The sequence below is a fragment of the Microcaecilia unicolor genome, chromosome 1 (genome assembly GCF_901765095.1).
Source record: "Microcaecilia unicolor chromosome 1, aMicUni1.1, whole genome shotgun sequence".
NCBI lineage: Eukaryota > Metazoa > Chordata > Amphibia > Gymnophiona > Siphonopidae > Microcaecilia > Microcaecilia unicolor.
The window spans coordinates 130,877,799-130,890,129 of NC_044031.1; the positions used below are offsets into that span (position 1 = coordinate 130,877,799).

Here is a 12,331-nt window from a genome sequence, read left to right on the forward strand (position 1 = left end):
TCTTATGCTGCTGATTATCGAGAACTCTAAAGTAGTATTACAACAAGAAAAAGAGATGCTTGATATGGAATTGAATCGTTTAAAACAGGGTGTCTCGGAACAAGCATTTACACAGAAGCATTTACAGTTAAAAGAGACTTTGGAACAGTGTAGAGATGAATTACGTAAATCGAAACTTTAAAAGTTTGCCAGAGATAAGAATGATTATCTCCATCATCGTGTATATCCATAGATGAAGATCAATGCAGTGCAAAATACATCGCTAGACACTTCTATTGTCCAACAAGCAGTCTCTAAAAGTGTGGCATTCAAAGCTTTCCAATTTGCAGATAGTTCCTCCGAGAGTAGTGACAACGAAGATTTTTTAGCCAACAGACAGCAACGTGCGCCAAGAAATCGAGGAGGCAGAAGAGGGACTAATCGAGGCCTGTCCAGATCGCGACTGCGGATGCTGTCACAGTTTCAAATGTAATTAATCTGTCAGGCATATCATTAACTGAGGCAGAAACCTCTCTGCGTTTCAATTTAGGATAGACCTAGAGAAGTTTATACGCCGGTTACAATTGCGTATCTATTTTGGTGACACTATGACGCCATCACTATCCAGAGTATACAACAAATCTCAATGGATTCCTCCCATCCCCGTGGATCCAATAGTGAGTGTGTTTAAGCATTTAGTGCTCCAAGATGTTCATAAGTTCTATCAATCAGAGCACCATGGTTTCAGGGATAATTTGTCGAAGGACGAGCGGATAGCTCTGAAGGAACTACGAAACAGCAACAAAGTTGTAATAAAACGTGCTGACAAGGAAGGAGCAGTGACGGTTTTAGATAGAACGCAATATATTGGGGAAGTAAAATCTCAGTTACATGACCAGACAGCATATCAAGAGTTAGGAGTAGATCCCACCATCGATCTGCAGATAATGATTAAAGACATTACACAAGGAGGACTTAGGCAAGGATTTGTGACCACTAAAGAATCCCAGTTTTTAAACCATAAGACCTACTATACCGGTGTTATACGTTTTGCCTAAAGTACACAAAGACCCAATACATCCACCTTGCAGACCTATAATGTCATCTAAAGGCTCATTGTTAGAACGGATTTCCGTTTATGTGGACAGGTTTTTGAGAGACTTTGTACCAGGATGTCCCTCGTTTATAAAAGACACCACACACTTCCTTAACATGCTACAGGATGTACAACTCACACAAAGTGCAGTTTGGTTGACAACGTTGGACATAAATCTCTCTACCCCAAGATACCACAGGATGAATTATTAGCTGTGGTGGAAAGGTTGTTGGATGCTCGACCTAGACCTCATGAAGTTCCAACGATGTTCATAGTGAAACTCACCAAACTAGCATTATGTAACAATTTTTTCAAGTTTCGTGACAAACATTTTCTCCAAAAATCAGGCTTAGCCATGGGGGCCACGTTTGCCCCTACCTTAGCCAACATCTTCATGGCCGCTTATGAAAATCAATGGTTGGCAGACTCTCCATTCCATTCTAATATCTTTATGTGGAAGAGATATATAGACGACGTCTTTATGATATGGACTGGAGATGAATATGAGTTGAAAGAGTTCCACACGTGGCTCAACCAATGCCGTCCAGATATACAGTTCACATTAACCAGTTCTAGGACGAGCATACATTTCTTGGATGTAGCTGTTGAATTATGTGACTACAAGTTCACTACCCGAGTGTACACAAAATCAACAGACAGGAACACTATCTTAGAATACAACAGTTGCCACCCTCGGATGTTGCGAGATAGTTTACCTTTTTCCCAATTCCTCCGGTTCCAAAGGATATGCTTCGATGATGTGGACTTTATTCATGCATCTGAATCTTTCTATAATAAGATGAAACTACGGAATTATCCGGATAAAACCTTGAAATGAGCATTCCGCCGGGCAAAATATAATAATAGACAGCTGTTGTTACAGACCAGAACCCGAGAGGAAGAGGGAGATGATATGATTACCTGCATCATGAGATATGTACCGGGAGGTGAAGTGGTTGCAAAGATAATCAGACAACATTGGGATATAATTAAAACCCATCCTGCTTTCACACAATGCGATTTGCGCACGGCGTTCTCAAGAGGTAGAAATCTTAAAGAGCTGCTTAGTCCAGCGGAATTAGTTGAACAAGACAATGGCAGTCTGGGTGAGCCTACAGGACACTTTAAGTGCAAGAAGAAAAATTGTAAGACCTGTGACATCACAGTGGAAGCATTATTTTTTGCGCACGAAGGAAAAAGATATAATTTAAAACATCACACTACTTGCCGCACATGGGGTGTTATTTACCATATAGTATGCCCATGTGGGAAAGTGTACATAGGCAAAACAAGGAGATCACTACATGAACGCATGATAGAACACCGATCTTGCATTGTAGCACAAGTTCAAGGCCCTCCTTTTAGTGCAGCATTGCATGCAATCTAACCATCACGCAGAGACTTTACGTGTTATGGCTATAGACCATATCAATCCTGCACCCAGAAGAGGAGACCACAACAGAATTCTACTACAACGCGAGACTTATTGGATATACCATTTAAATACGTTGGAACCAAGTGGTCTGAATACGTATATTCAGTGGAACTGCTTTATGTGAAGCACAACCGGTTGGATCAGCTGTTTCCGGCTAGGCAAGAGTTAAAAAGACGACGACGCCATATTCAACCATTGATAGGTGGTTGACAAAAAATATCTGACAGCCTGGTGAGTCCTGGATTTACATGTATACTTTATGCTGTATATGGGAGTGAGTGAAGAAAAGAGCTTATACGTCTGTTTGCTATTCTTTACAGAGGCTGCACGATAAGTTCCCCTTGAGAAAGTCAGGAGGGCGAAACAGGCTCCTGTTGGGGTGTGCTTGTCTATCGGCATGCAGATAAGTTATAAAACGATTTAAGCCATCTTTAGCAAGTATGCAATAAGGGAGCTCAGAGCACGCTACATAAAAATTACAAAATTCTAAAATTTAAAAAGATAAAAAGTTAATAATTAGCGTGTTTGAGAGCTGAAATTATGGTAGGAGGATGGGCATGAGTCTATGATTACAACAACAGCAGCTATGAAGAAGTTTGAAAATAACTGCTGCTTGATTATGAGACTTTACCCATAATCTTCACCATTAGATTCTCCCACAGTACTAATTTTTTTGTTGCTACTAATTATATAAAGTAAGGTTTAGCTGCGGTGTTAGGCAGTATCCCAGAAATAAGCAGTGGATTTTCCCAAGTCCATTTTAATAATGGCTTATGGACTTTTCTTTTAGGAAGCTATCCAAACCTTTTTAAACCCCACTAAGCTAACTTCTTTTACCACATTCTCTGGCAACGAATTCCAGAGTTTAATTACATATTGAGCGAAGAAATATTTTCTCCGATTCATTTTAAATGTACTACTTTGTATCTTCATTGCGTGCCCACTAGTTCTAGTATTTTTGGAAAGAGTAAACAAGCGATTTGCGTCTACCCGTTCCACTCCACTCATTATTTTATAGACCTCTATTATATCTCCCCTCAGCCGTCTTGAAGCTGAAGATCCCAAGCCTTTTCAGCCTTTCCTCATAGGGAAGTTGTCTCATCTCCTTTATCATTTTTGTCGCCCTTCTCTGTACCTTTTCTAATTCCACTATATCTTTTTTGAGATGTGGGGACCAGAATTGCACACAGTATTCAAGGTGCGGTTGCACCATGGAGCGATACAAAAGCATTAAAACATCCTCGTTTATATTTTCCATTCCTTTCCTAATAATACGTAACATTCTGTTTGCTTTCTTTGCTGCTGCAGCACACTGAGCAGAGAGTTTCAAAGTGTAGTCAACGATGACTCCTAGATCCTTTTCCTGGTCGGTGACTCCTAACTTGGAACCTTGCATCACGTAGCTATAGTTCAGGTTCCTCTTTCCCACATGCATCACTTTGCATTTGCTCACATTAAACATCATCTGCCATCTGGATGCCCAGTCTCCCAGTCTTGTAAGGTCGTCTTGCAATTTTTCATAGTCCTCTTGCGATTTAACAACTTTGAAAAACTTTGTGTCATCAGCAAATTTAATTACCTCACTAGTTATTCCCGTATCTAGATCATTTATTAATATGTTAAAAAGCAGCGGTCCCAAACAACACAGACCTCTGCGGAACCTCACTATCTACCCTTCTGCATTGAGATTACTGACCATTTAATCCTACTCTCTGTTTTCTATCCTTTAACCAGTTTTTAACCACAATAGAACACTATCTTCTATCCCATGACTTTCCAATTTCCTCTGTAGTCTTTCATGAGGTACTTTGTCAAATACCTTTTGAAAATCCAGATACACAATTTTGACCAGCTCACCTTTATCCACGTTCGTTCACCCCTTCAAAGAAATGTAGCAGATTGGTAAAGCAAGATTTCCCTTCACTAAATCCATGTTGGCTTTGTCTCATTAATCCATGCTTTTGAATATACTCTGTAATTTTTTTCTTTATAATAGTCTCTACCATTTTGCCCAGCACCGACATCAGGCTTATGTCATGTTGATGACTGTTTCCTTGTCTGTGCTCACCTCGCCCTCTGGTGGCCAGAACCGGTGGCTGCTATGGACTGTCGCACGTTCCAGACTTCAGCCCAGTCCGGTCCGGATCTTCCGGGCTGCCAGACATGCTTCTCTTGTTTGTGCCTGAACAGCACCCGTAGCTGTCTTGTGATTCCTGCAACTTGAACTTCAGCTGCTGATGGGCTTTATTAGCCACCTGGAAACTTCTGTGTTTGCCTTTGCATCGTCTAAGGTCCCTGGTATGTGGGTGTGCTTTGTGCACTTCTGCCTAGTTTTAGTCTGAGTTCTTGCCTGGTTCTAGTTTGTTTGTGTGTAGTTAGCTTTGGTTTTATTGTTTAGTTCCTAGTCTTGTTTCTGATCTGCATTTCCTTGTCTTGTGTCTGTGTTCCTTTTTAGTGGCTGCTTGGTAGCTTTTAGTCCTGACTCTCTCCTGTCTGTGTTTCTGTCTTAGTGGTTGTCTGGCAGCTTGTAGTCCTGACTCTGTTGTGTGTTTCCTGTTGGTATCCAGTTCCTGCCCAGTCCGGTAAGTCCTGCCGGCCGCCTGCACCCAGGGGCTCAACTCCTGGGGAAGGGCGGTCAAGCGCAGGTGAAGTCTAGATGTTTCTGTCAGAGTTCTGCCTTGTCTCTGGTGTGGGGTGGTTTTGCCTGCCACTGCCGCTCCTCAGCAGTGGCCCAAGGGCTCACAAACCTAGTTTCTGCCTTGAAAGCCTAACAGCTTACTGGTCTGTAATTTCCTGGATCACCTCTGGAACCCTTTTTAAAATCTCAGCATTATATTGGCCACCCTCCAATCTTCCAGTACCATGCTTGATTTTAAAGATAAATTACATATTACTAACAATAGTTCTGCAAGTTCATTTTTCAGTTCTATCAATACTCTGGGATGTATATCATCCGGTCCTAGCTATTTGTTACTCTTCAATTTGTCAAATTGTCCCATTACATCTTCCAGGTTTAAAGAGATTTGGTTCAGTTTCTCTGACTCGTCATTTCTGGCACCGGTATCTCTCCCACATCTTCCTTGGTGGACCGAAGCAAAGAATTCATTTAATTTCTCCACTATGGCCTTGTCTTCCCTGAGTGCTCCTTTTACCCCTCGGTCATCTAACAGTCCAACCATAATAAAAACATTAATAATGGAAAACTATATAACACAATAAAATTTTGAAATCCCACAGAACTAAAAAGTATAGTAAAAAGTATATAAATACGTAAATTTGGCTACAAATGCCATATATACTAATTATAAGTAAACAGAAAATTATGGCCAAATTAAAAACAGGACAAAAAGACAGGATAAAAAGACAAAAAGACTGATTTCATTTATATAATAATTATATATTATTTATATATCATGATGTCCAATATGCTATATGTTTTACTTAAGCAATATGGTTTTTATTGTGGATATAAGCAAGGCATAACAGAAAGTGATTATATACGCTTCTTTTATTTTATGTATATAAACATTTTTTTAGACAGTCTGGAACAGAAAAAGAAATGGCCTAGGGGGGTGGAGTTCAATTCTAAACCCCAAATAAATTCTGAAGGACATCATAGCAGCTGTCATGTTGAGAGCCCTATTCCAGGCAGTAGTGAGATGTGAATGTGTGGAGTGAGGACCATGTTGCAACCTGTCAGACAATCTGCAAACTCCAAGATGGAAAACAAACGTAGCAGATCGCTGAAAACCAAAATATCTTTTATTAATGAAAATCAATCAATGTATATGAAAATTAGCCCGACACAGGCCATGTTTATGCTGCACATTTTCTGTATTTTGTTTTTAATATTTTAATATTGAATCCATCTTTAAGATATTTATACTGAAGCCAGCAAAAGCAAAAAGGATGCATTACTAAATCTTTATCAGGCTTATTTTCGAAAGAGAAGGGCGCCCATCTTTCGACACAAATCGGGAGATGGGCGTCCTACTCCCAGATACTACTCCCAGGATCGCCCAAATCAGCATAATCGAAAGCCGATTTTGGGCGTCCCCACCTGCTTTCAGTCACGGGGACGACCAAAGTTCCCGGGGGCGTGTCGGAAGCGTAGCGAAGGCAGGACTGGGCGTGCCTAACACATGGGTGTCTTCGACCGATAATGGAAAAAAGAAGGGCGTCCCTGATGAGCACTTGGGCGACTTTACTTGGTCCATTTTTCTTACGACTATGCCTCAAAAATGTGCCCGAACTGACCAGATGACCACCAGAGGGAATTGGGGATGACCTCCCCTTACTCCCCCAGTGATCACTAACCCACTCCCACCCTAAAAAAAAAACTTAAAAATATTTTGTGCCAGCCTCAAATGTCATACCCAGCTCCATGACAGCAGTATGCAGGTCCCTGGAGCAGTTTTAGTGGGTGCAGTGCACTTCAGGAAAGCGGACCCAGGCCCACCCCCTCCCCACCTTTTACACTTGTGGTGGTAAATGTGAGCCCTCCAAAACCCACCACTGTACCCACATGTAGGTGCCCCCCTTCACCCATAAGGGCTATGGTAGTGGTGTACAGTTGTGGGGAGTGGGTTTTGGGGGGGGGGGTTGTGGGGCTCAGCACACAAGGTAAGGGAGCTGTGCACCTGGGAGCAATTTCTGAAGTCAGCTCGAAACCTTGGGGTCATCTTTGACTCTTCTCTCTCCTTCTCTGCTCATATCCAGCAGATTGCCAAGACCTGTTGTTTCTTTCTTTACAACATCTGTAAAATCCACCCCTTTCTTTCCGAGCACTCTACCAAAACCCTCATCCACACCCTTGTCACCTCTCGTTTAGACTACTGCAATCTGCTTCTTGCTGGCCTCCCACTTAGTCACCTCTCCCCTCTCCAGTCGGTTCAAAACTCTGCTGCCCGTCTCATCTTCCGCCAGGGTCGCTTTACTCATACTACCCCTCTCCTCAAGACCCTTCACTGGCTCCCTATCCATTTTCGCATCCTGTTCAAACTTCTTCTACTAACCTATAAATGTACTCACTCTGCTGCTCCCCAGTATCTCTCCACACTCGTCCTTCCCTACACCCCTTCCCGTGCACTCCGCTCCATGGATAAATCCTTCTTATCTGTTCCCTTCTCCACTACTGCCAACTCCAGACTTCGCGCCTTCTGTCTCGCTGCACCCTACGCCTGGAATAAACTTCCTGAGCCCCTACGTCTTGCCCCATCCTTGGCCACCTTTAAATCTAGACTGAAAGCCCACCTCTTTAACATTGCTTTTGACTCGTAACCACTTGTAACCACTCGCCTCCACCTACCCTCCTCTCTTTCTTCCCGTTCACATTAATTGATTTGATTTGCTTACTTTATTTATTTTTTGTGTATTAGATTGTAAGCTCTTTGAGCAGGGACTGTCTTTCTTCTATGTTTGTGCAGCGCTGCGTACACCTTGTAGCGCTATAGAAATGCTAAATAGTAGTAGTAGTAAGTCCACTGCAGTGCCCCCTAAGGTGCCCTGGCATGTCAGGGGAACCAGTGCACTACGAATACTGGCTCCTCCCACGACCAAATGGCTTCGATTTGGTCGTTTTTGAGATGGGCGTCCTCGGTTTCCATTATTGGCGAAAATCGGGGACGGCCATCTCTCAGGATGACCTAAATTTCGCTATTTGGGCGTCCCCAACCGTATTATCAAAACGAAAGATGGCCGCCCATCTTGTTTCGATAATACGGGTTTCCCCGCCCCTTTGCCAGACGTCCTGCGAGAACGTCCTCAGGAAAACTTGGGCGCCCCTTTCGATCGATTATGCCCGTCTAGGTATGCTATTTGATTCGCATCTTTCATTCAAACCACAGATCTCTTTCATAGTTAGCTCCTGTTTCTTTGCTCTCTTCAGAAATAATTTGGTAAAAAAATGCTTACTGTCACCTGACCTTAAGAATCTCTTAAACTCCCTAATAATCTCAATATTGGTTTGTGTAACGAACTACTACTTTTCCCCTAGTCTGGTATATGGAAGGAAATTTTAATGCATAGGGCCTTTTTTAAAACTAATCATCTATAATTTTCAATTTTTTATATTATTTATACCTACAAGAAACATGATCTTTCCAGGTGGCTTTCCTTGTTCCCCTTTCTCCCTCTCAAATTTGATTGGATTATACATGCCTCTTATTGTTTACCTATCTCAGTTCTGCACTTTGTAATAGCCTGCATTTAACTTAAGATTAGAGTCCTCTTTTAAAAAGTTCCAAACACAATTTGAAACATATTTCTTTCATCAGGCATTTGAGGATGTCTTAGGGAGGCTTTAAGTCCCTTTGGCCAACAGGCCAATTATCACAATATAAATTGCCTGCTGACGCTGTTTACTGTGGAATGATGTATTATAAAAAGAGTGGGCAACCATGATCCTCAAGAACCACAACCCAGTTGGGTTTTCAAGGTTTCCACAATGAATACGCATTAGATCTATTTGCATATAATAGAAGCAGTATATGCAAATTAATCTCATTCATATTCATTGTGAAAATCATGAAAATCCAACAGGGTTGTGCTCTCAAAGTCCCTGATTTATAATGTATTGATATGTGTAGTTACAGTATAGATGTTTTACTATTGGTAGTAAATCTTTTCAATAATAATAATGTAGCAAACCTGTCACACCAAAGCAGCACAAACATCCAGAACTCATACATCAGCTTATGAAAAAGTGGTTCTACAAACATTACAGTGGGCCTTATAACACCTTTACATCTCTATTGGGAAATATAGATTGGACAACAGATCAAGCTGGACTGCTACATATTTTAACACAAACTACACACTAGCAGAATACCTTATGTCAGCCACACATGCAAACCACAGAGACATCCTCGCCAAATACAGAACCAGTGATAACAGACTAGAAGTAAAACCATGCAGACAAAACTGAACTGTAAAACTCCAAGAAGTCACAAGTCTTCATGCAGATACTTTCTCTGTTCCTAGAGGGCTCACAATCTCGGTTTTGTACCTGAGGCAATGGAGGGTTAAGTGACTTGCCCAGGGTCACAAGAAGCTGCAGTGGGAATCAAACCCGCTGCACTAACCATCAGGCTACTTTTCCACATTTCCTTCTGCATTGCCCACACCACAAATATACCAAAACTAGCAGAAAATCAGACTTCTCTCAAAGGATGAGTAGGGAAAACTCTGTATTATCCCGGGGCAAGTAGGAGACACCATAGCAAAATGTATATCCTCTCACCAGGAGCAGAAAATGGAACCTGACCAGAAATAATAGAAACCAGCATCATAGCCCAGGTACTTGTGACCTTAATTTGGTAACTGTTGGAAACAGGATACTGGGCTTGCTGGACCTTCAGTCTGTCGAGTATGGTGGTGCTTATGTACTTGTGAGTTATCCCTGCTGTCTTTTTCTACAACTTTGCAATTTCATTTTACTGTTATTTTTCCCATTTATTTATTTTAATCACCGTAATTTTTTTGGGCAATTCAATTAAAATTGCCTTGCCAATAATATCTGAATAGTTTTGGCTGGGATGGATGGGATTTTTTATGTTTTATTATATACCCAGTCAAATTTAGGTCACAACAAAGCACAGTTTTAGTGGAGTTTTTCTGTGATTTGTGTTTTGGAATAAATATTAACCATTTGTTGTATTGTAGAATACTTGTAATAAATATATTGGAAGCCCTATTGAACCACACTAAGATTTTTTTTTTTTTTAATATTTCTTAGAACTAAATTTTTTTTTACTTATTACAGACAGACCTAGAAATGGTCACTGAAGATCTAGCTCAGAAAGTGAACAGGCCTTACCTTCGTACACCTCGTCATAAGATCATTCGAGCAGCTTGCCTTGTACAGCAAAAACGACAAGAGTTCTTGGCTTCCGTAGCCCGTGGAGTTGCTCCTGCAGACTCACCTGACGTTCCAAGACGCAGGTATCAAGAATCATTGACAACTAATTTTATATTCTTAACTGTGATTTTATTTTCTTGACATGATAAAAATAAAAACACAGATGCATGTGTCGTAAAAGAGCAATCCTTAGATAGTGTGGGTAATGTATTACAGCAGCATGTAAAGCAGTTCTGCAGCTGTTGACTCAAATTTGTGCAGTAGAACATGTATGCTCCAGAAACAAAAACGTATTCAAATACATGTAGCATACAGTTGTGTAACAAATATGGTGTAATACATGTGTAATCAGTCAAACTGTTTATTTAAATTTATATGCTACTAGTAAAGGAGGCCCGTTTCAGAGCAAATGAAACGGGTGCTAGCAAAGTTTTCGTCGCCAGCACCCCCCCTCCCTAGCCAACCCCTTCGTTGTTCTGCCATTGCTCCGCCCCCACCGTAATGACGTTTGACGTGAGGGCGGGGCCCAGAGCGATTTCCCCCCCTCCCTGCCTCCCTCCCTGCCAACCCCTTCGTTGTTCTGCCATTGCTCCGCCCTCGAGGGCAGGGCCCGGAGGGATTTTGGTGGCTTCACCACCACGAACCTTCGAACCTTTTTCAAGGAAGTCAGGGCTTGGCTTCACTGACGTCAGTGTCCTCAGAACATTGAGGGTGAGTTTTATTATAGTAGATGCTTAATCAGAACAGGAACAATTTACAGTGTTATGAAGTAACCATAATTGTGTCAACATAACAGTTTAAACAGAACCAAAAGAATCTAAAGTGCTTCTTCACAGACACTATGACCACCTAAAATTTCCATTTCTCAAATTCCCAAGTTCTCCATGTTTTTTTTTTTCCATTTAAATTTTTACAAGTGATAAAACAACTTGCTGGAAATACAGAGAAAGTAATATGTAGGCATTATTTCAGTCAGGTAATTCTATTCTCTTCCTTAGACCACTAAATAGGGAGAGTGAAACAAGATAAGGAGATCAATTAAACAGTAAACAGAAAAAAAAAACGTGGTATTAACCTGATTATTGGAGGAGTGGCCGAGTGGTTAGGGTGGTGGACTTTAGTCCTGGGGAACTGAGGAACTGAGTTCAATTCCCACTTCAGGCACAGGCAGCTCCTTGTGGCTCTGGGCAAGTCACTTAACCCTCCATTGCCCCATGTAAGCCGCATTGAGCCTGCCATGAGTGGGAAAGCGCGGGGTACAAATGTAACATAAATAAATAAATAAAAATAAATTATCCCCAGATATTACTCGTCTAATTCATTATTCCACATTGATCATCTGGTTGACTTCTTCAAGGCCAATATGGTGTATAGTCAAATCATTTCATTGAAAACATACTTATTGTCCAATATTAGTTAGAAATAATACATCTGATTACATTCTTTCTCTTTTAAAAACCAGAAATTATTTAACAATACATATACTTAAGTCTCTAATTCAAATCGCACTGATTAAAGTAATCCCAGTTTTCACAGGCTTCACTCCTTTTAAAGTAATAATTTGAGGAAATATTTCTGAGGAAAACTTTAGGAGTCATACCCGGAACTCTGGGAAAAACAATAATCTCGATATTAATCATCTATAATAATATTCATTTTATTATTCAAAGTTTCTGGTCTATTATCATTTTCAAAATCATAACCACTTCTTGCTCATGTAGAATCATTTGTTATATCAATTTTTTACTCTCAAAGGGCTCAGTTGAATTGTCCATGTAACTCTCTAATAAAATTATATCTGAAACAAAATTATTTACTGCCACCGTTAGGTCCCGAAGCACCTTCCAGATGGTATTCAATGTAACCTCCATGGAAGCCAAAAACTCCAAGTTGATTTCTCATAGGTGTTTAGGAGTGGTTCCGCCGATTCGGGTTCTGCTGTAAACATCCTCCGTTTCAGCAT

General features: G+C 41.0%; 1 protein-coding gene across 4 annotated transcripts in view; it reads left to right on the top strand.

Annotated features, from left to right (window-relative positions):
- Window positions 1–12,331, top strand: part of ANKIB1 (ankyrin repeat and IBR domain containing 1) — a 410,970-nt gene that overhangs the window by 332,805 nt on the left and 65,834 nt on the right. For all 4 annotated transcript variants that reach the window (XM_030200246.1, XM_030200271.1, XM_030200262.1 and 1 more), the window contains exon 16: window positions 10,273–10,451. In XM_030200246.1, coding sequence (XP_030056106.1) covers window positions 10,273–10,451 — 179 coding nt within the window. The remainder of the gene's footprint in view (window positions 1–10,272; window positions 10,452–12,331) is intronic.